The sequence below is a fragment of the Scardinius erythrophthalmus genome (assembly GCF_964197995.2).
Source record: "Scardinius erythrophthalmus genome assembly, chromosome: 8".
Taxonomy (NCBI): Eukaryota; Metazoa; Chordata; class Actinopteri; order Cypriniformes; family Leuciscidae; genus Scardinius; species Scardinius erythrophthalmus.
The window spans coordinates 16,302,603-16,326,676 of NC_138228.1; the positions used below are offsets into that span (position 1 = coordinate 16,302,603).

The following is a 24,074-nucleotide window of genomic DNA, read 5'->3' on the forward strand; positions in this document are numbered from 1 at the left end:
GATTGAGGAAACTGATTGCAGCAAACCATTTAAGTTGATGACTCAATATATATAAGTTCACAATACTCATATGTATTTATTTTTAAACTTAAATGGTTTGCCGCAATCAGTTTCCTCAATCGGTTTGAGTTGAGTTAACTTGTTGAATTTTACAGTGTAGGTATTATTATTGTTTAAATATTTTTCAAAGTCATGGAACTTTCTGCTTATTTCCAGATTTCTGTCAGGACCACTATCGTCAAATATGATTGACAATTAGCATACAGTTTGGATTGGCGGTATGGTTCTGTTATGGGCAAGAACTCTCTGCGCATCCATGTAGCCTAGCATGGATAAGAGCAGGGAGAGCAGCATGCTCTCCCTTATTGCAATAACCCCCCTTAAGGTAAACAGAACAGAACCAACATGAATGTATGCAGATCATAAATTCAAGATTTTAAAGTACAACATGATTCGAGAATTTATTCTGATTCAAGGGGAATCAGAATGCCAAATCTTGACTGACGAGAGGAGGAGCTGGGGATGGAGGAGGGTATTTAGCTCTTGAGAAACGCGATAGCTGCTGGTAATACTGAAGGAACTTATATACTGTATGTATACAGTGATAGGCGTCGTATTCCTATAGGTAGACGTGGATCAGCTGAGAGACAGCTGATGCGAGCTTGACTAACGTGACCTGCCAGAACTGACGCTACACTTGATTTGAATAAAATTTTGAAACCCAGATTTTCTCAATGTGGATTTGTACTTGGACCTCACTAAAGTAAAGTAACGTGAAGTAACGTGAATTAACGTGAAGTAAAGACAAATTTATGTTAAAATATTTTTTTAAATATATATTGTTACAATTTTTTGTAATTATAGTAATATTCACTTTATATATACTTTATAAGAATTTATATTATTATTACTATTATAATTAGAAATGATACAAATGAACACAAAATGATGAAATAAGTCCAGAGTAAATAAATATAGTAAAATAAATAATTATATTATTGAATCAGTCAGATACCAATATCAGTGTTTCAGTGTTTTCGGTTCCACTGGTCTTAAATTTTACAATTGATATATTCACATAGTAACCTATTACTTGCTTCATTTTATGGATCTGACACAAACATCTTTCAGAGGGGCAATGGGGTCATGTGACTATTTACGTGTTAAAAGTGAAGAACGTATCATTCCAATTTATAGTTTGAATAAAATACATCACCAACCCTTTTAAGACCCTTTAAATTAAATTTTGGTCGCAAATGTGACTTCAATGTCCCATCAAATTACCATACATTTAATACAGGATTCTGGGATTACACTAAATTGAATAATATTAAGCAGAAAATCAAATTGCCTCACACACTCACCGATTAGCATGGAAGCAGTCAGCAGTTTGGGGTCATAGGGACTCTTTCCACGGCCATTCTCAAAGTTTGACGACCCTAACCGAAAGATGTTGTCCTGGATAGAAACAAGCACACAATCAATCTTACGCAAATCCACAATGAAACATTCATAAAATTTCGCTCACATTTCATTGTTAAACACTTCTTGAAAGGCTGCTCAGTGATTCGCTAACAGGGAGGAGAAATTTTATGATTCATTTTATGGTCTTATCTGTGACTGCTAAATAATCAAAAGTCACATAGAATAGAACAGCTGATAAACTGTGAAAGATTAACTGATGTGATGAGTTTACCTCCGGGCGTTTGCCCACTTCCACATAAGCACAGACAGGATGGAAGGATCCTGTTCCACACACATACAAGTGCGTCTGGTTAAACGGCTGCAGAACCTTTATGAAGTTAGAGCACTCTTTCTGCAGAGAGAGAGAAAGAGTCAACATCAACATTGTGTTTAATGATCAGAAAACAGCATTTATATTGATATAGCCAATATTTTACCAACAGAAACTTCCAAAACAACGGTCTTGAACTTGACAGAGAGAAAAGCAAACTAAATCAGTGGTGCACCAGCATTTCTTGATTCACAGTCGTCACTGCGTTCTCAGATAAATAAACACATCCCATCTGTGTCAACAAATGGCAACAGACACAGACAGCTTATCGCCTACACACACACACACACACACGTTTTATGGTTTATGTTTTTTATGTACACAAAACTTTCTGCATTTTTAGATTTTCAAAACACTTAATTTAGTTTGATTTACAAGCTGTTTTTACAAAATAGCAAAGAAAACAAATAATTATATATATATAGGCTATATATAATAGCAGAATAATACAAAAGAAGCATATTATATTTAAAAGGATTTATATATATATATATATATATATATATATATATATATATATATATATATATATATATACACAGTGCAATGCATAAGTGAATACACCCATGCTAAAGTTGACTAAAAAGAGGAATAAAAAATCATATTTAACTTTATCTTTATCAGGATGCATAGTATCCTAAAAAAAAAAAAAATACTTAAAAATAAAAATCTGCCTGCCTCTATGGGAATTTAACATGGGGTGTACTCACTTATGCACCATGTATTTTAAGGAAGAACATTTATTTATTTATGATACATTATTCATTCACAAAGAAAATTGGTGTCCTTAAAGGTTGGATTTTTCCTAATTTTTTTTAATTAAGGCATTAAGTTCAATTTCCAAAATATGATTTTTTATTCCTCTTTTTAGTCAACTTTAGCATGGGTGTATTCACTTATGCATTGCACTGTATATATATATATATATATATATATATAAACTACCATTCAAAAGTTTGCTGTCAGTGAAAATGTAAAAAAACAAAACAAAAAAAAAACATTTTTTTCAAACAAATCAATACTTTAATCAGCAAGGATGCATTAAATGAATGAAAAGTGACACTAAAAAGTCATATTTTTTACACAAAAAAAAATCAATTTCAAATAAATTATTTGGAACTCTATTAATCAAAGAATCCTGAAAAAATGTAAGTGCAGTTTTTATTTTGCTGTTGTTTTGATCAAATAAATAGAGCCTTGGTGAGTATAACTGTCCTTCAAAAACATAAAAAAAATCTTACTGACCCTAAACTTTTTTCTGGTTGCAATCTAATTAGTGGAACATAGTTAATGTACTGACCTAAACCTGTGATTACTCTGCTAGGACACCTGTGTGATCTTGAGGGGAAATGACTTTCAAATGATCACCTTCAATATTATATAGCCCACACATAGGTTAATGTTGCATGACCATGTGTTTGTTACAATGTAATCTGTGGACTAAACCAATCATTTTTAGTCCTATAATACTGAATACGTCCTCTGTGGCAAAAGGATGTAATGTCTGTACGCATCAAAATCCTGCTCTCTCACACATACAGCAGAATTCCACACACAGCGGCACAGGCTCACAGCTGACAAACACACTCCCACAAAGCGCTTCATTAAAAGGAAAATATTACAACAGCTGAAATAGTTTTTCAGCAGAGTGTTTAGTGCATTTGCAGGGAAATCCTGTTATGGGCGTCCAGAGATCCCCAATGGCCTGTACTCTCAGGGATAGTGTGTGTGTGTGTGTGTGTGTGTGTGTGTGTGTGTGTGTGTGTGTGTGTGTGTGTGTGTGTGTGTGTGTGTGTGTGTGTGTGTGTGTGTGTGTGTGTGTGTGTGTGTGTGTGTGTGTGTGTGTGTGTGTGTGTGTGTGTGTGTGTGTGTGTGTGTGTACGAATGTGTTTGTGTTTGTCAGCTTCACTGTAGCATCCAAGCTGGGATTTTGCCTATGGAAATGTGTGTGCGTGTGTTCAGAAGCTCCTCAGTTGTGTTAAAGCCACGTGTCTGAGCAAGCCTCATCTGGACCGGACTGAAGTGACTCATCTGATGTGGAAAAGGTTTAAAGAAAAGTATGACAACATATAATACGTGACTCAAAGATCTGGCTTCTTCTTCTACTTCATCAATTCTAAGGCCTATCTGTAATAAAATGAAATAAAATATAAATAGTAATTTAGTTAAAAATAAGTTATTTCAGAGTCCAGAGGCAATTTGACCTAACATGCAGCACTGCCGCCAACATAAATAGATGTTTTTGTGAAGACTTGTGTCTCATGATGAGCATTGATCTCACTCCTTTTTTGTTTCTTACAAATTGCGGCTTAGATCCTTCAACATAACCAGCAGTTTTCTGCCTTCCTCGTCCCTCAAAAGGGCCTGAAATTGACATTGTCCCACTTCACTTCAAACAAGCCTCAGTCAATCTGTCTCTTTTCACCGGGTCCCCTCCGTTCACATAAAAGCCATCTTTCAGTGAGTACCATGCTATTCATCGAGACATGTTTACATCAAAATCTCACACAATGCATGTTATTGCAATTCAAATAAGCGCCATTGAGAACCAACCAACCTTATGGTCGCTTTATGATGCTAACAGGGCTGAGTGCTGCTTTCTATGGCTCTATATGTTCAAGGCAGCGCCTCGGGCAGGATCCGCATTGGAATTTATGAGAGCAAATGCTAGCTATGCCTGGAAAGTGTTTACACACCGTTGTCCCACAATTCAGTGATTTGTTTTTTCTATTCATTATTTCATTGACATCTGCTGAGCTGATCTTGTGGGAGAAACTTTTAACACTGTTTGTGAAAGCAAAAGATGGATGACAGACAAGCTCAGCTTTACCTTCTCAGAACGAGAGGTTCCTGTCAAAAGCAAACTAATCGTTTTTTATTTCTTTTTTTTTTGGATCCATCTCAAACATTACATTTAGGCTACTTTCAATAAAAAGGGTATTTTGCTCTTTTGAAATCTGATGTACTATGTGTAGACATTGTTTTTGAAGAAGTCTCTTATGCTCAGCAAGTTTACATTTATTTGACTAAAAATACAGTAAAGCAGATATACTGTGAAATATAGTTTTCTAATTTAATAGATTTTAAAATGTAATTGGGGGCCAAACATCATTGGTGCATAGGCACCTATTGTAACCGTTAGTGTTCTTATTATTCCGCTGCTTCTTCTTCCGCTCTGGAAAACTATGTTCCCCCATAGAACCGCTTGTGGGAAAGTTATGAAATTTGGAACACAAATAGAGGACAGTGTGATTTGTCACTATAGCAAATTTGGAGTCTCTAACTCAATCCATCTAGTGCCACCAACTGTCCAAAATTGCACTCACGTTTATGCTAATAACTAGCAATTACCATTTAGAAATTTTCCAATTCTTTCTTTTTCAAATTCCAAAGTTGATTTGTCTAACTGTTCTCGAGTAACACAAACGAATTCGACAAAGAGCACGCCAAAATGGACGTAAGGCAATATCTCAGCAATGCTTCTGACCAAACTTGGTTTGTGTAATGACAACCATGACCGGAGGCTACCTCAACAATTTCGGCACAGTGTCACCTAGTGGTCAGGAGATATCGAATAAAATGGCTCTTTTTGTTTATAACTTCTGAACGGTTTGGCACAAACATGACTTTAAGAACAGATTATAGGGGTCAGTGGGAGGGTGGGAAATCATTATTACTGTTTTTGGTAAAAGAAACATTGACTAAGATTAAAGGAACACTCCGACTTTTTGGGACTTTAGCTTATTCACAGTATCCCCCAGAGTTAGATAAGTCCATACATACCTTTTTCATTTCTGTGCGTTCTGTAAGTGTTATTTGTCGCACCCACTGCTAGCCTAGCTTAGCACAAAGACTGGATGTAAATGGATAATGGTAGCATACTAATCCTAATAAGTGACTAAATAATGCAAACATTTTCCTATTTACATGTTGTGATCTGTATAGTCACAGCGTGTACAAATAACAAGGCTATATGAGACAGAGACCATTTTTAATTGTATAAATACTGGGAACTATATTCTCACTAGGCGTAGGAGCACAGCTACTTGGGCGGAGTGGCTACTTGGGCGGAGTGATTAGCGCAGCACACGAGACACCCTGACAATTGATGGTTCCGTAAACAAAACAAGCGTGACAGACTAGCTAGTAGCGAACGCGACTCGTGATCATGGCTGACTTTGAGGAATTGTCAGAGGAATTTTACTGTGTATCAAACCAAGATCCAGAACCACATAGTTTTGAGCCAGAATACACAGACGAGGAGTTAGAAACTTTGGAAACTGTAAGACAAGATGCCGAACAGATTGATGTCGAAGGGAGAATCAGAACGAACACGGACTGGTGGTGTAAATGTGGAACATGCCAACCTATGCCGACAGAAACCGAGTGCCTTTGTTGTAATGAATGGGACCGGGTATTGCCATCAATGTCAAGGCTTGATGAGTGATGACAATCAAAATATTTGCGTCACTACCACGGAAGATCAACTGGAAGAAACGCCCCATGCCGAGTGAACCTAATGGTCAGCTGTCCACCAAGTAAGTGATTTTGTTATAATGATCATTCATAGTACAGTGATAATAACAATAAAGGGGATACACGGAGCCTCTATTCACGTAAGTGTCACTACTAAGGTTACATTACAATAGCATGGCACTGTTACAGTATGGCTAATGTTAGTCATCTCAAAACATAACGGAACACTTACCGCAGCAACAGGTGATTCAATTTGTCCTGTCTTTATTATCGATTGGATGGCTGTATCCTTTAGCACATGTTTCATGGTCCGTGTGGTAACTTGCATTTTTTCAAAATAGTCGTCTATAGTAAAATGTTCAGAGCAAACGAAATACTTATTGATGCTGTTTACATGTGTGTTTGGATCTATACCCAGAACAAGTAGCCATCGATTCATCAGGTCAGCGTTTTTGGTTGGAAATGGAATTCTATGAAACATCATAGTATTACCTGGTCTCCCCTGTTTATTGTCGCAGCTCTTTACAATACAGCGAACACCCATGATTGTAAACTATAAATTTACTATCTAGTAATTACTGACTCTATTACTCCAACTCTGAGCGAACTTTCTGCTCCTCACCACAGGGCGTCTCGTGTGCTGCGCTAATCACTCCGCCCAAGTAGCTGTGCTCCTACGCCTAGTGAGAATATAGTTCCCAGTATTTATACGATTAAAAATGGTCTCTGTCTCATATAGCCTTGTTATTTGTACACGCTGTGACTATACAGATCACAACATGTAAATAGGAAAATGTTTGCATTATTTTGTCACTTATTGGGATTAGTATGCTACCATTATCCATTTACATCCAGTCTTTGTGCTAAGCTAGGCTAGCGGTGGGTGCGTCAAATAACACTTACAGAACGCACAGAAATGAAAAAGGTATGTATGGACTTATCTAACTCTGGGGGATACTGTGAATAAGCTAAAGTCCCAAAAAGTCGGAGTGTTCCTTTAAAGTGCAAAATTATTGTGCATAATATGGCCCCTGCATTTTTAATAGTTTCATCTTGTTTATATATCACACATACAGTAAAACTAAAAAGAGAAATATATGAGAGATGAAACAGTGAAAAGTGGAATGCTGCAGACAAACAAGCAATTCAATACATCAGTGAAGTCTATCCGACAGATCTCAGGGTTGCGGAGGGGACAGAAGAGAGAGGATAGAAGAAAGAAAAAAAAGCAAAAGAAAAGCACTTACCTGAACGTCCTTCCCAGCCCACTTGCATTCATCTCGTCGAGAAGGTGAAGAAGGCCAGGATATCTACCAGTCAGAGAGAGAGAGAAAGAGACAGAGAGTTAAAGGGGAAAGAATACAGGGACATCTTTTGTTGGAAGCTTCTCGTTGTATAATCTAACTATCTATTTTTTTTTTTCCTTAAAGCTATGCTCTGGTTGTCTAACCCTCAGAGAATATAGCTAATAAATGCTACACATTTTCACACTAAAAAAAGGTTAAAATCTAATGCAGCAGCAGTTCACTCAATGCTGAGTAGCATAGCAACAAGTTTAGCAGGAACATATTTACAATTTGAATCACCCAGCGTGCCACACACAGATCAAGGTCACTGTTTACTGATGCCACTGATAACCATTTTGGAACGAATTTAGCAATCTTCAAAAAGTGTTTGAAATGCAATATAATTACATAATATTCATTTAACTAATATAATTTATTTCACACTTTATTTCTCAACATAGCAATTCAAAAAATGGAAACATTACAAACAAAAGTAATGTTAAACAAGTTTTCTGAATGTTGACAGTGATACATATGAAAGGCTATTCAGCAAATCATAGATACATATTGCACATGATTTTCAACACAGTCTAAGGAAACCTCTGAATTTATCAGAGGACCGCACTTAGATCCAGCCTTTACTGAGAAGACTTTTGTATCAAATCAACTGAACTGTAGGCCTCTAAATATGCATTTTCACCTACTTTACAGTAGATTCAGGAATATTCCAGGGTCATGAAACTTTAGAGAGTGTCAGAAAAAAATGCCTTGAGATGAACATGCAATGGCAGTGTACAAAGTTTGAGGTTGGCTGTATTTATTTGATCAAAAATACAGTAAAATTTTAATATTGTAACAATTATTAGAAATTAAAATAACAGATTTCTATGTGAATATATTTTAAAATATGATTTATTCCTGTGATGTCAAATCTAAATTTTCAGCATAATTTCTCGTCTTCAGTGTCACATGATCATTCAGAACTCATTCTAATATACACATTTGCTGCTCAAGAAACATTTCTTATTATCAATGTTGAAAACAGTTTTGCTGCCATTTTTGATCAATTTATTTCATCCTTATGAACAAAATAATAATAATAAAAAAAAAACTTTCCAGATGTGTAAATCTTAGGAATCATGTGAGAGGGATTCAGTGGAAAAGTAATGGCAGTGTATTAGTGGGAAAAAACAAGGTTTCTATGGGACTGCTGTCACAGCGAGTTACGTTCTCCTTGTGGCTGGAGAGAGTTGAGTGTGCTGTAATATAGCTCCTGTCTGATGTGAACGTGTGAAACTGCATCCTGATCAGATAATTGTAAATGTGTCTGTGTTTCTGAATGAGACAAAGATAGAGAGAGATTACTGTCTGTATATAACACTGAGCATTCTCTATTTGGAAGTTTGAATGGAGGAAGAACAGTTTCTTTGGTAGCGTGCAAATGGCATGTTGCCCTTATTTGACCCTGATGTAACTGTTCCTGACAAAAATTGAATTTTTCGACCCACGTTTTTGTTTTAGATCCTCCTTCAGTGGTCATGGAAATGTTTCTTCATAAAATCAGATATTCAATTTAAACACGCACACATGCACACGCACGCATGCTCACACACGCATCCTCCTTATATCCTCCTACTCTAACCCTACCCATCACAGAAAACTTTCTGCATTTTTTGATTTTTAAAACATTTCATTTAGTATGATTTATAAGCTGTTTTCCTCATGGGGGCTAAAAATTGTCCCCACAAAATCAAATATTTCTGGTACTACTAGGGATATTTATTTATTATTATTTAATTTTTTGCTCTTTAATGCATGTCTTGTATGAACTGTTCCTTATAATGTAAGATATTTGACTAAAGTACATTTTTTAGGACAACTTATATATCATGCATTTCTTCATATGGTAACATTTATGTTACCTTTGTTCTGTGAAGGTTATGTTCATAAAGTATATAAGCTAAAGTGGGCTGTGGTTTTGGCCTGGTACGGTTTGTCTGTTCTTCGCTGTGTTTATTTTGTTCATTATTTATCCAGGTGAATGGATAGCAGCTCTCAGCCAGACTCTATGTGATCAGTATGACAGCTTTACTCTGAAATATTCATACTCTTTTCGCTAGAAACAGATCCCCCTGTGTGCTGATGTGTTCGTGTTTGTATGTAAGGCAGAGAGAGAGAACAAGAGAAAAAGAGAGACAAAGACAGACTAAAAGTACATCTATTTTACATACAACTTTTATGTGTTATGTGTTGTGTTATATGAAATATTTTAGCTTTAATTTGTTAGCAGTGGTGGTTTAAATCGGATGAATTTTGAGAGACACAGCATCCCTGAGAGGGTTTAGAGTGCTGACAGCTTTAACATGCTTTAACATACAGCAAAATTGCGTAAACTCTAATCTAATCAGCTTTCAAAACACAGTGTCTGTAACAAATTCACCATATCTAACAATAACCTAAAGTCAATGTATAAATCTACATCAATTTCATTTGGATGATGTCCTATGTGCAGTGCTGATCACCAAAATTGGTTTAATAGCTCTTCTAACCCCTTTTCTTACCAGTTGCTGGTCCATGTTGATGTCCACCAAGTTGAAGGACAGCACATGGTCCTTTGCCCCCACAAAAAGCCGACCTCTCTCCTCGTCCAATAAAAAGGTGTGATAGGCAGAGCTGTTGACCAATCCATTGAAAGTGAGAAGGTTGTTGGACTCCAACATTTCTGTGGGGAAAAAGTGAACATAGTATATAGGATTTATTGCACATTAGAGAAATTGTCTCAGAAAAACTTCAAAAGCAAGTTTGATCTTCATTTGAGAGTTATAAGGCTGATGGGAAGGCTAAAAGATGGACTTTGGCACTGACCGCGAACAGCTCAGCAGGGACGGCAGCTCTCCTCTAGTGTGTGTGAGACGTGTGACTGTGGTTTGGCTAAAATACAGCTGGGAAAGCTGGCGATGCTCATGGATACACATAGATATTTGCCTGTAGATTTAGCTTTTGTTCTTTATATCGTTTTTTTCTATCTAGAGCAAATAACTGAATGAAGCCAAGCCATGAAATACATAAGCAATCTGTATAAATTAGTTTCAAGTAGCTTCAAAACATTGATGGGACACATTTGCCAGAGATTTCTTATTTAATTTCTTTCTTTCATTATTATTGGAATAGTTCATCCAAAAATGACAATTCTGTCTACATTTACTCATCCTTGTGTTCCAAACATCACTCTGAAAGAATCACTCTATGGTTGCTGTCAAGCCACAAGAAAGCATAATAAAAAGACCATGACAGAGTAGCAAGTCTTGTGAAGACATCCAATAGAGCTTTGTGTGAGAAACAGATTAAAATGTAATCTTTACATTCAAATTTGAAAATGTGCGTGCAGAGATGATATCTGGGTACAGGGAATTTTCAGTGAATAATAACTGAAACTGTATCTCTTTTCCTCAAACAAATCTATCATATTGCCTCAGAAGACTGGGAATATTATCACGGGTAGCCGTAGTGAAGAGACCAACAAAGATGTGGGATGCAGAAAGATGATCAAATAATTTTTAATAAACACCAGGAAGAATATCAAGCAGTACATGTGTAAGAATAATTAGAATAATTAGTAACTAAGTAAGAATAACAATTAATGAATTTTATGGTACTTTTACATCTTTTTCGTAGGGTTAGAGAGCACTTTTGTCATGCTATATTTGCACTGAATTGAAAAGAACACTGTGAACATGCTGCCTAACATTGCCTTATATTCCACAGAAGAAAGAAAGTCATACCATGACACAAGGGTGAGTAAAGGACGAGAGAATTTCTATTGGTGGGTGAACTATTTCTTTAATGAACAGTAAGCTATAATTACAGCATGTGTCTTTAAGGGAAGTAATATATATTCTGACATAGAAGACATACAGTATAATGTACTTCTATGTCAGAACAGAATTCAGTGTGCCTGAAGAGTTTTTCAAAGAGTGTGAACAGAAAAAGATGAGGAACAGGATAAATTAAAGAGTGAAGGAGGAGAGTGTGAGAATGGAAAGAAAAAAATCTGTGGAGTGGCACAGAGGAGAAGAGAAGAGCAGGATGAAGAGAGGTTAAGATTAGGGTTGAGATTACTTAAAAGAGGACAGCGAGACAAGAGGAGAAAGAGAGAATGACAGTGAATCTCTCACTCGGGTTTAGAGAGCTCATTTTGTAGTGCCTGTGGTGTTTCCATTTGGCACCATGACTAAAAAACATTTAGAATGCCTTTTACACACTCAGACACACTTGAAACACCAGGAATTCATCTCACCATCACTTAAGTGTGCATTCACGCACATACACAGGCTTTTTCTAAGACAAAAATGGTGCCTCTTAAAATACAAATTGTTCAAAAAGCTACAGTATACTCCGTCCATTAACCAAAACCACACACAAAATCTGACACTATGTCTCTGTGCTCAGGGTTAGTTCATCCAAAAAATTAAATTCTGTCATCAGTCACACACCCTCATGTCGTTCCAAACCCACAAGCATTCGTTCATCTTCAGAACACAAATGGGGGGGGACATAATCTTCACTTACTGAACAAAAGTCTTGACGACTCTGCAGTTCAAAGCAATGCATTTTGCAATCAAGTTGACAATGTATAGGACTTGTGGAGTGTGTATGACTATATATTTATCTTACTGTGAAGAAATAAAGAGCACAAAGTTCAATGTTTCCTCTGAGCTGTATGTCATTGAAACCGGTTGAATTACGTCCTTTTTGCCATCACAATCTCTCTTTCCTTTTTTTAATCCTTGTTTTAATATGTTTCATGATCACTTCTCCTTCCTCAGGTGTAAACGAGTGACTCTCTGCATTTGGTGGTTTCATATGAATGTGTAACATCAACTGACACTGGCGGTCTCATCGGATTGTCAAGTGTTCGCTTGCGTAATGCACTTACACATGGAAGAGGTCTAATTAAAACAGGCACACAAACACATTCAGCAAGAACACACACAAATACTCTCTAAAATCTCAAAATGGCTCCATTAACAATCACAAACACTCACTTTTCAAGAGGAAATTAACAGTGCACTTGATTACTGTTATCGGGAACCTTTTGAAAAGCATTACATTTGAACAAATAGTTTGTGTCTGTACAAATGTGTTTGTGTGATCATTTTGAAACAGTGTGGCTTTGTTTTTCTTGTGCGCGTCATTATCGAAACAATAAATCAATCAACTTTACACAAGTTTTTAATCAGTCAGGGGAAAACAAAGCATGATTTACTGTTTACATTTATTAGCACCTCTGTTATGATCCTGACTGTTGCCAGGGCATTAACAGACACATAAATCAGATTCCAAAGGTAGAACATCATGTAAGTAGTTCATTGTGCATGTCTTAGTGAGCGTGTGATCAGGTAGAGGTGTGAGAAGTGCGTTTAATTGGGCTTGGTAATCAAATGCCATCTGAAAACATGAAGTTCACAACCTTGAGTAAAAAAAACAACAACTGATTTTGCTTAAAATGTGAACATGCGATTTATTATTTAACTGCCAAGTAAAAAAGTACTTTTTTAATCAGTTATGTCCATTACTCTCTCTCTCTCACACACTACACACACACAAACACACACACACTACACACACACACACACACACACACACACACACACACACACACACACACACACACAGAGAGAGAGAGAAAGAGAGAGAGAGAACTAACAAAACTTGGCGTGCCTGTGGTGATATTTTTGCAAAATGATTTTAAGTAGCTTGATACTAAATTATATTAATTTGCTTCTTGTACACTTTCAAAATGAAATATCCAGTGAGTGGTGCAAAATGCAGAGTCAGTTTTATCTGAAACAGATGAACGTGAATCTGGCAACGTTTTATCGCGGCAGTTCGTTAAGAACTTAAATGTTTGACAAGTGGCGCCAAAAAGGTTACTTCTCTAATAATAATAATAATAATAATAACAAATGTGAGATAAAAACGCATTTGCTGAAGCAACCCTGCCATTTTAGCTCACGTCTACAAGTCTTTCACAAAGACACATGTGCGCATCACAAGTGTGAGCAAGTTAACGATGTCAGAAAAGCCATTCATACACCGACGAGCCAAAACATTATGACCACCTGCCTAATATGCTGTTGGTCATCCGTGTGCTGCCAAAACACCACCAACCCACTGAGTCATGGACTCCACAAGACCTCTGAAGACGTCCTGTGGTATCTGGCACCAAGACGTTAGAACTTGTTGGCCCAGCACATCCCACAGATGCTCAATTGGATAGAGATCTGGGGAATTTGGAGGTTCAACACCTTGGGATCCTGGGAAATTGTGAACACCTTGAACTCTTCATCATGTTCCTCAAAACATTCCTGAAGAACATGTCCAGTGTGGCAGGGTGCATTATCCTGCTGAAAGAGGTCACTTCCACCAGGGAACACCGTTGTCATGAAGGGGTGTACCTGGTCTGCAACAATGTTTAGGTAGGTGGCATGTATCAAATTTGAACATGAATGGCCGAACCCAGAGTTTCCTAGCAAAACATTGCCCAGAGCATCACACTCCCTCCACCGACTTGTCATCATCCCAAAATGCATCCTGGTGCCATCACTTCCCCAGGTAGACGGCACACAATTACATGGCCGTCCACGTTATGTAATAATGGGACTCATCAGACCAGATGACCTTCTTTTACTGCTCCAAGGTCCAGTTGTAGGTGCTTTCAATGGCAGGGGTTATCATAGTCACTTGTGCCACAGTAGACCTTCTGTTGGCCCGTACCAGACGTAATAGCCTTCGTTGCCCGTGTGCAGCGATGAGCCTTGGGCCGTGTTGCTCGTTTGTGGTTTGACCCTCCTTGGATCGCTGTTGGTATATTCTCACCACTGCTGGCCGGGAACAACCCACAAGCCTCGCCGTTTGAGAGATACTCTAACCCAGTCGCTGTGCCATAACAATTTGTCCTTTGTCAAAGTCGCTCAGATCTTTATTTCTGCTCATTTTTTCATGCAACCAACATGGGATGTTGATAACAAGAACTGATTGTTTGCTTACCATCTAATCTACCCAGAACTTAATACGTGGCCTTGTTAGGAGATGATCAATGATATTCACTTCATCTGAGACTGGTCATAATGTTTGACTCTTTAGTGCATTTGGAGCTTGTTATGTGATGTCAAAATGTATTAGTTTACAATTCGTGAACTATGGTAAAAGTGTTTTGAGGTCATAATGAATCTTCATTCATTGATAATCTGCCCCTGCAATCATAATTTGTGTGAAAAGGAATAAAAGTTGATTGAGTTTTTCTGCCACTGCAGTGATTTGAATAAGAAGGTTTTTTTGGGGTTTTTTTTGCGTATTGCCGAAATGTAGGTAGAGGCATGTTTTTCTAATGAGCCTGAGTTTTTGTTTTTGGCAGGTTTCGCTCAGATTTAACTATAGTGACAGTTGCTGTGTGAATCAATACTGCATGAGCTGCAATCATCATTTAGCCCAGAGTTATTTATCTATTACAGATTGCCTGAGAACACCCTGAGGAACAAGTTCTCAGAATCAAGGGTTTGAGCTGTCAGAAACAAAGACAAGGAACACCAAAGAGTTTCAGTCTACAAGAATGTAACCAAATTTTCAAGATTGTGGGGATCAAATGTATAACTTTAGGAATCGAATCTGAAATTAAGTTAACTAAGAAATTGTCCTGACTTAATTACTATCATCAGAATACTGATGCTACAGAAAAACATTTCAGTTCCAGGATAATAAGTGTAGGTTTGTTCATGAACTAATAAATAATAATAAAAAATAACTAATAAAAAGTTAAAGGGCCCTATCTTGCACCCAGCGCAATTGACTTTGTACACCGACGCATGTTTCATTCCTATTTTGCACCCGACGCACAGCGGACTTTTCCCTCCACAGACGCACGTTGGTAAATTAGGGAATGAACTTGTGCTCCCGGGGGCGCTTCAGCGAAAAGAGGCGGCATGTTCCGGCGCAAACGTTCCCTGGTGCTATTTAGCAGTTCCAGAAAACAATTCCGCCACAGACCAGGAAAAACCTAGTCTAAAGTCAGTGGCGCGTTTTCAGTGGCGCATTCAGATGCTATTTTAAGGGCGCATGCTTGGCCATAATGTAGCGTGTGCACAATGCGCATAAACTTTGCTTCTCTCATCTACACACAGACGCAGCAGTTATCATTTTTGCAAACCATACATAATTACAAGGAAACATATTCCACATGAGGGAAATCATTGTGGTGTCCATGAAGAAAAAATAGGCATAAATCTAGCTTACACATTTACCAAAATTATTATACGCCTGTATAACCGAAGCTTATTTGGGTGGGTTTCTCCCATTCCCATACAATGTCACTTGTCTGTCTTTTACGGCCCTGACGAGCACGTTGGTCTCCTCGGCTGTGAACCGCTCCTGGCGTGCGCCTGGCAAATCTGCCGTTATAATAGCAATCCGCCATGTATGGGATGAATATAGAATCAAAATGATTAACATGTGCAAGCCCTATAATAATCCATGAACTTGATAAAGGTTGTAGATATGTTTTACTATCTACAACCAAATGTCTTTCAACTTGCGTGTGCAAAATTCTAAATTGAATGAATGTGTAGCAATTTGTACAAACAGAGACATTTTTTGTGAATACAAATGTTTTCTTTTGTATTAGTGTATCATAATTTGCGCATGCAACAAAGAAGATGTGCGTTTGTGGATCAGGTGACACACGTGCATTCAATGACGTCTTTTCTGAGTCAATCTCATTTGGATTTTGAGACTTTCCTTTCGCAGTTTTTAAACATTTCACAACCCACACACAAACAACTACAAATGAATAGGCCTGATGCTAATAATTAATGTGTGCACACCCATTTATTTGACAAATTCACAAATGTGTGTCACTACATTTAAACTAATACAATACAACACAACTTGTGTGTGCAAAATCCAGAAATGCATGAATGTGTGCAGCATTTTGTACAAATAGAGACATAGTTGCAGTGTTGTGCCAGTTCACAGCTTTTCTGAACTAGTTCAAGTTCAGTTCATACATGCTCAAAGTGAACAGTTCACGTTCAAAGTTCACAATTTTAATTCTGAACTAGTTCAAAGTTCAGTTCATTTTACTTTTTTCGTGAGATATTCAAATAAATACTTTTTTTCACACTACGAGCTAGAAATCACTATACGTTCTTTGAAGCTGCTCATTGTAGACATTTGCTCATGACACTGCAATTGTGGGTTTCTTACCAGGTGATGAAACTTGCAGCAGTACAGACAAGGTAGACCAGTTCTATACTTAGTGCAATGAAATCTACCAGCATTTAATTAAAAAAAGAATATATAATATGAAATATGTATATATTATTTGATATATATGATATTATATATACATATGTGTGTGTATGAAATGAGCAAAACTCTTTAATGAAGGTAATGAAGGCAAAACTCAAAGGCACAAAAAACTTTATTTTTAAGGAAACTGCGTATCTTTATGGTTGATACAGTGATTTTTAAGATGTAACTTTGTGTAAGATGGAACTTTATGCAACTTTAGGTAGGTAACTTCAACTTTCATACAGTAGTTGGTGACCTTTTCAATTCAGTGCTGGGGACATGATCTACAGGAACATGGTTACACTAGTGCGAACTGAAAACTGAACCCCACCCCCTGGATACTTCTTTCTCCCCTCAGGTCAGTCCAAAGAGTTTTTTGTTTGCATTCAACACCAACTGTTTTTCGAAGTTGGCATCTCCCAATCGGTTTCTCCTGGGCCTAAATATCTGGCCACCAGTGCTGAACAGCCTCTCCACTGGAGCACTTGACGGGATTGCTGTGTTGTACTTCACAAACAGCTTTTTCAGCTTGGGTAGGACTGTGTACTCATTGAAGTTGTCAGCAGTTGGGGCATCCAGGTACATGTCCACCTCGGACTTGGTGACTGTTACTGGGCTTCGACTGAATTTAAAAAAGGAGGAAGCACTGCTTTTTCTCTCTGTTGCAGAGGTTTGCGCTTGTTCAGACTCCACCACAGAGATAGATTGCACTTCTTGCTTCAGCATCACTCTGTACTGCAAGCGCTGAATGTCATCCGACACCCAGTCCAACTTGAACATTGGGAGTAGTACAGCTGCCAGGATGTTCTCTTTTTCTTCAAGCCTGTCATCCAATCTTTTGCAGATTGCCTGAATCATGGTTTGGATGAGAGGACGACATGCAGCCAGACCTTCTGTAGCTGTAGGCTTTGAGCTCTCATCCAGCAGCCCTCTCAAGTCATTTTTCAGCTGCACAATTGTAGGCACCAGGTACCCAAGGAATGTGTTTTTCTCCCCTTGAAGAATGTTTAGTGCAGCGGCTAAGGGATGCATCACACTCACAAAGTTATGGATGAAATCAATCTCCTGTGGGGAAAACCGCCGAAGGCCGAACTCATCACAGACGTTGTGCAGAAGCAGCCTGTCATATTCAGGAGCTGGATCACCTGGCGCTATCAGGTCGCTGGCCTGTGGAGTCAATGTGGCTATGTGACTCAGGCGCTGCATGGAGAGGAACATTGAGTTCCATCGTGTGTTATTTGGAGTGACAAAGCCAATCTTTAGCTTTTCCTCAACCAAATCTGAGGCTTTTGAGCTCCGTTTAACTCTGTTCCACAGAGCGCATGCTTTGGAAAACACAGGCCTCGCCAGTGTGTTGTACTGCCTGTCAGTTACATTCTTTGTGTCGGCGGCAACAAGATTTAAGGTGTGGGCCATGCACCTTCTGTGAGGGGGGAGGCAGGGATCCTCTAACGCTGAGAGGGGTGCTGGCTCAAGCCCATCATCATCATCATCATCACCATCACCATCATCCAAACTGTCAATTGCCTGGACAGAAGCCTCTTCCACTGTTTCATCAGCAGCTGCAGCCGCAGCTGTAATAGCAACACCCTCTCCAAAACAGTTAAATGCCTTAACAAAATTTGAGGCATTGTCTGTCACTGTGCACACAATTTTGTTCTGGATTTTAAATTCCTTGTACACCTCTGCCAGTACTTTTGCCAGTACATCATATGTGTGTGACCCCCTGACACGACGGCATGCAAGTGCAGCTGATTTCCTGAGTGATGGATCATGTTTGTCAAGCCAATGAACTGTAATGCCCATGAATCCCTTGTTGACAGCTGACCAGCAATCAGCTGTTGTGCAAACAAAATCAAGCTCGGCAAGTTCACTTTTTAATTTATTGATAACCTCCTTAAATTCTCTATTCAGTAGTCCCTGCACTTGCTTTCTTGAAGGCACATGTCTGGTTGGTTGCAAACCTGTCACTAGTCTGATGAACGAGGGTTTCTCAACTTTGCTTAGAGGTTGTAAATCTTCCACAATGTAGTCGATAGTCAGTTTATCTACCTGCTCCTGTGAGACCACCACGGACCTCTTGAAGGCTGCTGGCAGTGTCATTTGCGTTTGGGGTTGGCAGGGGGTCTTTTTTCCCTTTCCTCCCTTATGACCCTCGAGGGCGTGCATATATGCATTTACACTGGATGGATGTTTTAACTCAATGTGCCGTTTCAAATTCGAGAAGGACGTTGTTGATGTCCTAACTTGTTTTTGCTGCGCAGGTGGACATATCTTACACAGAAAGGTAAGATTTTTGCCGTCGGGGTCTTGGTTTGCAAGAGTGTAAAATTGTTTTAAATGTTCATAAGGAGAATCGGTGTCCGTCTCCGTGCCATCACTTCCACTAGCCATTTTTTTTTAAATTGCAGCGCTTTCTCTCACTCTCGTCTTTGGTCTGTCTCTCTCTCTCTCGCTCCTCTAGCCCTCCGCGCTCTCGTCGTTGCCTGCTACGCGGCGTTGCTATGCCTACCCCGCTCTGCTGCAATTCATCACGGGTAACGTTGTGCGGAAGCCAGTATGCTATTCAACTATTCTCAGTCGGACACTACGTTGCCCGCAATGCATTGCGCACACAATGTCAAAACCATTTTTGTCTGGTGATACATGATTTAAGCGGCACCAGCGAGAATACAGGAGGGAGGAACTTTCTCTCGTTGCGTTTCAAAAGAGAAAACAGATGTCACTCAGTTTTCAATGGAAAACAAATTCCAACGTTCATTTACAGCGATGTGTGCCGTTCATGACACATAATGTGAACTAATTCACGTTCAAGTTCTTTATTAAAAAATGTGTTGCGTTTAGTTCAACGTTCACGAAAAAATGAGCGTGTTCAATGAACGCGTTCTTTTGAACTCGTTCACGCACAACACTGCATAGTTGTTAATACAAAACCTCGATATTGTATTAATGTAGGTCAGAATATGTGCATGCAACAAGAAAGTGCATTTGATCGACACGCGTGTATTCATTGACTCGTTTCGGAGTCAATCCTATTTGATTCATTTGGATTTTGAGACTTTCATTTCGCCGGTTTAGTCCTGCACGATCCACACACAGCTGTCTGAGAAAACCTGCTACCACAAGATGGCAGTAGTCTGCTAAAACAGACAACGGCACCGTAATCATGCGTTCTTTTCTCATATAATACGCTTAATGTGGCTTAAGAAAGTGATATTGAAGCACCAAATTTAGTACACAATATAGGTCTAACTTATTAATAAAGTATACTTTGTAGAGGAAAAACAGATTATGAACAACACCCATAATGTGTGCGTGTGCGCGCGCGCGCGTGTGGTTTAATGGTTGTCATTGGAGCATGGAGTGTACTTAAATTTGTCCACGAAAATGTCTTTAAGATTTCAGGATAATTTCTTAATATATTGCAACAAATAAGTCAATCCACTGAAAACAATCCAGTGAACAAACAAAGTTTTAAAAAACTGTAGCCATCACTGCTAGACTGTCACGCGACGCGACAGTTCGCAATCGCATCATTCTAAAATTCAAACAGAAACAAATAACAAATACTTCTGCGGTCTGTTTTTTACCAGGCAGTTTCTCAGTCGCGATGCTGAAGGAAAATAGCTCAAGTGGTCAGGGAAAAACAAGCTGGTCGGAATTTAAAGATCTCGTAAAAGGAAGACGATCAGTGTGTTAAAGGGAACGAAAATGAAGAGAAAAAAGAAACTGAAGGTGAAACCCACCGCAGGGTCTTGAACCCACGGAGTCACTTCAGGTAAGTTAACGTTAACACAGACTCACTTGCCTGGAAACTAACGCTCACCATATTTTATATTAACCAAGCTAACGTAATTCAGTTTCGGATTATTCAGCATCAGCATATGGTAACTTAATTAGGAGTGTGATCGTTGTAACGTAAAAATATATATTTATATAGGCTATATTATGACGTCTTGTTTTATCTCTAGGGCGGTTATTAACGTTAGTGAACATGAATGACAGACGATAACTGATTACACTGAACAAATATATTTTTTTAATATCTTAATAAAATCAAACACAATTTAAATACACATTTCACTTTCACATTTTTAATACACGCGATTTAAATTTAAAGAAATATAAGTAATATAAAATGTAATGATAAAATAAATAAAAAAATACACTTCAATTGAAATTAATACATAACGTGTGCTACTAATGATACTATGTGATATGTACTATGTTTTTGCATGGTAATTCAAGGTATATAAGTCTTCTTCGGCATTATCACTATTTATTTAAATAAATAAATGTGTCATGAGGATGTAATGTGTTCTTGTGTCTGTCAATGTGCCATTAATGCCATCACAGTGATCTAAAAAGTCTTTTAGGCACTACTATCTTGTGTATATGGTGGTCTTAACATTTGTGAACCTTATAACGATTCCTCTGGACTTGGCATTTTCTGATGATATACATGGTAGTGCCCACAAATACTGGGTGGCTTTCAATGTATTCTCAGACCTGTTTTGTGTTGATGTTGGCCTTCATTTTCGAATGGGCATTTTCAGTGAAGACAGTCAGGTATGAACATGCCTTCATTGTCTTGTATGTCTATACTGTAGCCTAATATGAATTATTTATTATGGCTTTACCTTTCTAAACTACGGTTAAAATGGATAGCCTACAATGCATTCCTGTTTCTGTCTAGGTCATCCTTGATCCGAAAAGAAAGGATTTCAGGTCTTGGTTTATTCCTGATGTGATGGCTGCATTTCCGCTCGACACTATCATTATTATTGTGGTAATTGTATTCATCAGTTTATATCCCTCACACTGATCAAATTGTAGAGATACTTCTTACAGTACAACCAATTCACCACAGGAGCATTTTGATCACACTGACACTACTTCACTGGTGGCTTCGGAGTTGGTGCAGATACTCATGTTTGTGAGGATTCTCAGTATGATCCGTTTACTCCGTGTGCCAAAGCTTCTGAGATCCTGGTTTGAATTGGAAAGTGTAAGTTTCAGCACAACTCAACTCAAAGTATTTTCTCACATTTTTCCTCCTCTGCCATAACACAATAAACCAGCAAGCAACAGGACATTTTTGGTTGTATTTTGTACACCCTTACTGTTCTATGGATACTTTGTTTTATTATCTATCATTTTAGGTGTCTGATGTACAGCTTGAAGTCAAGAAGTTATTCAGGATTGTCTCAGTTTTCCTGATGATGGTCCTCATTTGGCACTGGAACACTTGCGTTCAGTACTTCGTATCTGTAATTGAAGAGTTTCCCCAAGACTGCTGGGTTGTAAGAGAGAAAATTGAGGTACGTCTCATTTTCTCAACAAAGTTAGTTAATCTATGATGTGCTGTTACTTCATCTGCCAGATGAAAACAAAAAAGGCAATGGCTTAGCCAGCACCCTAGCATTGTGGCATAAGGTTTTGCATGAGCAAACACCACTGAAGAACTGTTATAAAAAAATGAAGAAAAAAAGTAGTTTACACTGAACTAAAGTGATTTCCTTTTGTTTTTGTTTTTTTTTTAGGTGTGGATGAACGGTGGATAGCTATTGTAAGTATGGTGATTCGATATGTAATGTTTTCTGTATTTATTTCTTGGGTGATCACAGCATTTGGGAGCATGTCTGCGACTGGCAATGCATTCAAGGTAAAGGTGAATTTTAAGAGTTAAAATTAAAGCTGGTTGTTTATTGTTTGTACTTGTTAAGTTGGTTTATTCAACAAATAAATACAAGGAGGCTCTGATGATATAATGCCATGATATATAAATATTTCAGATAAACCAGCTATAATCCCCCACAATGTTCCAAAAGCTGCCCAGAGTGTTGCCCCAACGTACCACTGCCCAGTACAAGTGGCACCGGGATAAGAAGAACATCCTTGACATCGTGTCAAAACAGCTCAGAAAGGTTTCTAATTGATTTATAAATATGAACTTCAGATATCACACAATAAGGCCGTGTGTCCACCAAAGCGTTTTTAGCCAGCTGAAAACGCTAGGCGCTCTGCTGAAAACGTCTCGCTGTGGGCGTTTGAGAGCGTCTTGGCAGCGTTGCGTTTTTTTCAGTTGAGACACGTTGCTCGTTATGATACGGAATATCCGCGAAAGTGTTACTAGTATCTCATTTCACACATATTTTGTTTCTGTGTTGATTCTACATAACAATGTCGATACAATATAATGTATTTTCTCTGGCTCTTGTTTTAAATGATTTTGTTCCGTTATTATGCTTGTTGTTGTCATCTGATCTGTTGACGTTGTAGGCTACAAGAAGAATGTGGCGGTTGGTCAGTGTGGTATTAGTCCCGCCTCTCCTCCACTGTGATTGTATGGTTGGGTAAAAAGTGACAGTGATGAGCGCTGCGTTTTACCCAAAGTTGAACATTCTTCAACTCTCGGCGACCTGTAAAAAACGCCGAGCACTCGGCGCTTCAGCGTGAAAAAAACGCTCAGCGCCTCGCTGCGCTTATGGCGTTTTAAAAACGCGGCGATCCCATTGAAAACAATTGAAAAAACACGCCAGCCGCGAGTAAAAACGCTTTGGTGGACACACGGCCTAAGTTTTTCTGCTGTTTAAACAATCATTTGGCTCAAACAGTATCTTTTTATGGAAATCATTTTGAATAGTGCTATGTTTTCTGTTTCAAAGGATATCATGGCAGAAATATGCTCCAACCTGTTGAACAAAGGCTTGTTTTTTGTCGCTTAACAAAGAATTCACCGAAGCCATCTTGATGAAGTTGGACAAGGAGTTCTTCAATGCTGGTGACATCATCATTCATCAGAGTGCTCAACCCGACAAAATGTTCTTCATTGACTGTGGACGGGTTCTTGTGAAGAACGAGGCTTTCCAGATGGAGCTGTGTGATGGAGATCACTTTGGAGGTGATGTATGAGAATCGGTCTAGTAACGGTCTGGTCCACATTGCAGTGCTAGTCAAGTCAAATTTAGTGCTTTTCAAATGCACATTGTTTCAAAGCAGCTTTACAGAAAATCATGTTAATGTTTATAATATCTGAATTTCTGCATGCCTCTGATAGTCACATTTATCAGATTAGAGATGGGCGATAATATAGTTTACATTTTGCAACAATACAAGCAATCAAGCAGTTGAGATCTGCAGTATACATTATGCTGATACCTGTATGA

The 24,074-nt window shown here is 38.3% G+C and overlaps 1 protein-coding gene across 3 annotated transcripts in view; it reads right to left on the reverse strand.

Moving 5' to 3' along the window:
* Window positions 1-24,074, reverse strand: part of sema3ab (sema domain, immunoglobulin domain (Ig), short basic domain, secreted, (semaphorin) 3Ab) — a 52,103-nt gene that overhangs the window by 17,460 nt on the left and 10,569 nt on the right. For all 3 annotated transcript variants that reach the window (XM_081372570.1, XM_081372571.1, XM_081372569.1), the window contains 4 exons: window positions 10,119-10,279; window positions 7,519-7,581; window positions 1,697-1,816; window positions 1,365-1,458 (listed from right to left, as the gene is read on the reverse strand). In XM_081372570.1, coding sequence (XP_081228696.1) covers window positions 1,365-1,458; window positions 1,697-1,816; window positions 7,519-7,581; window positions 10,119-10,279 — 438 coding nt within the window. The remainder of the gene's footprint in view (window positions 1-1,364; window positions 1,459-1,696; window positions 1,817-7,518; window positions 7,582-10,118; window positions 10,280-24,074) is intronic.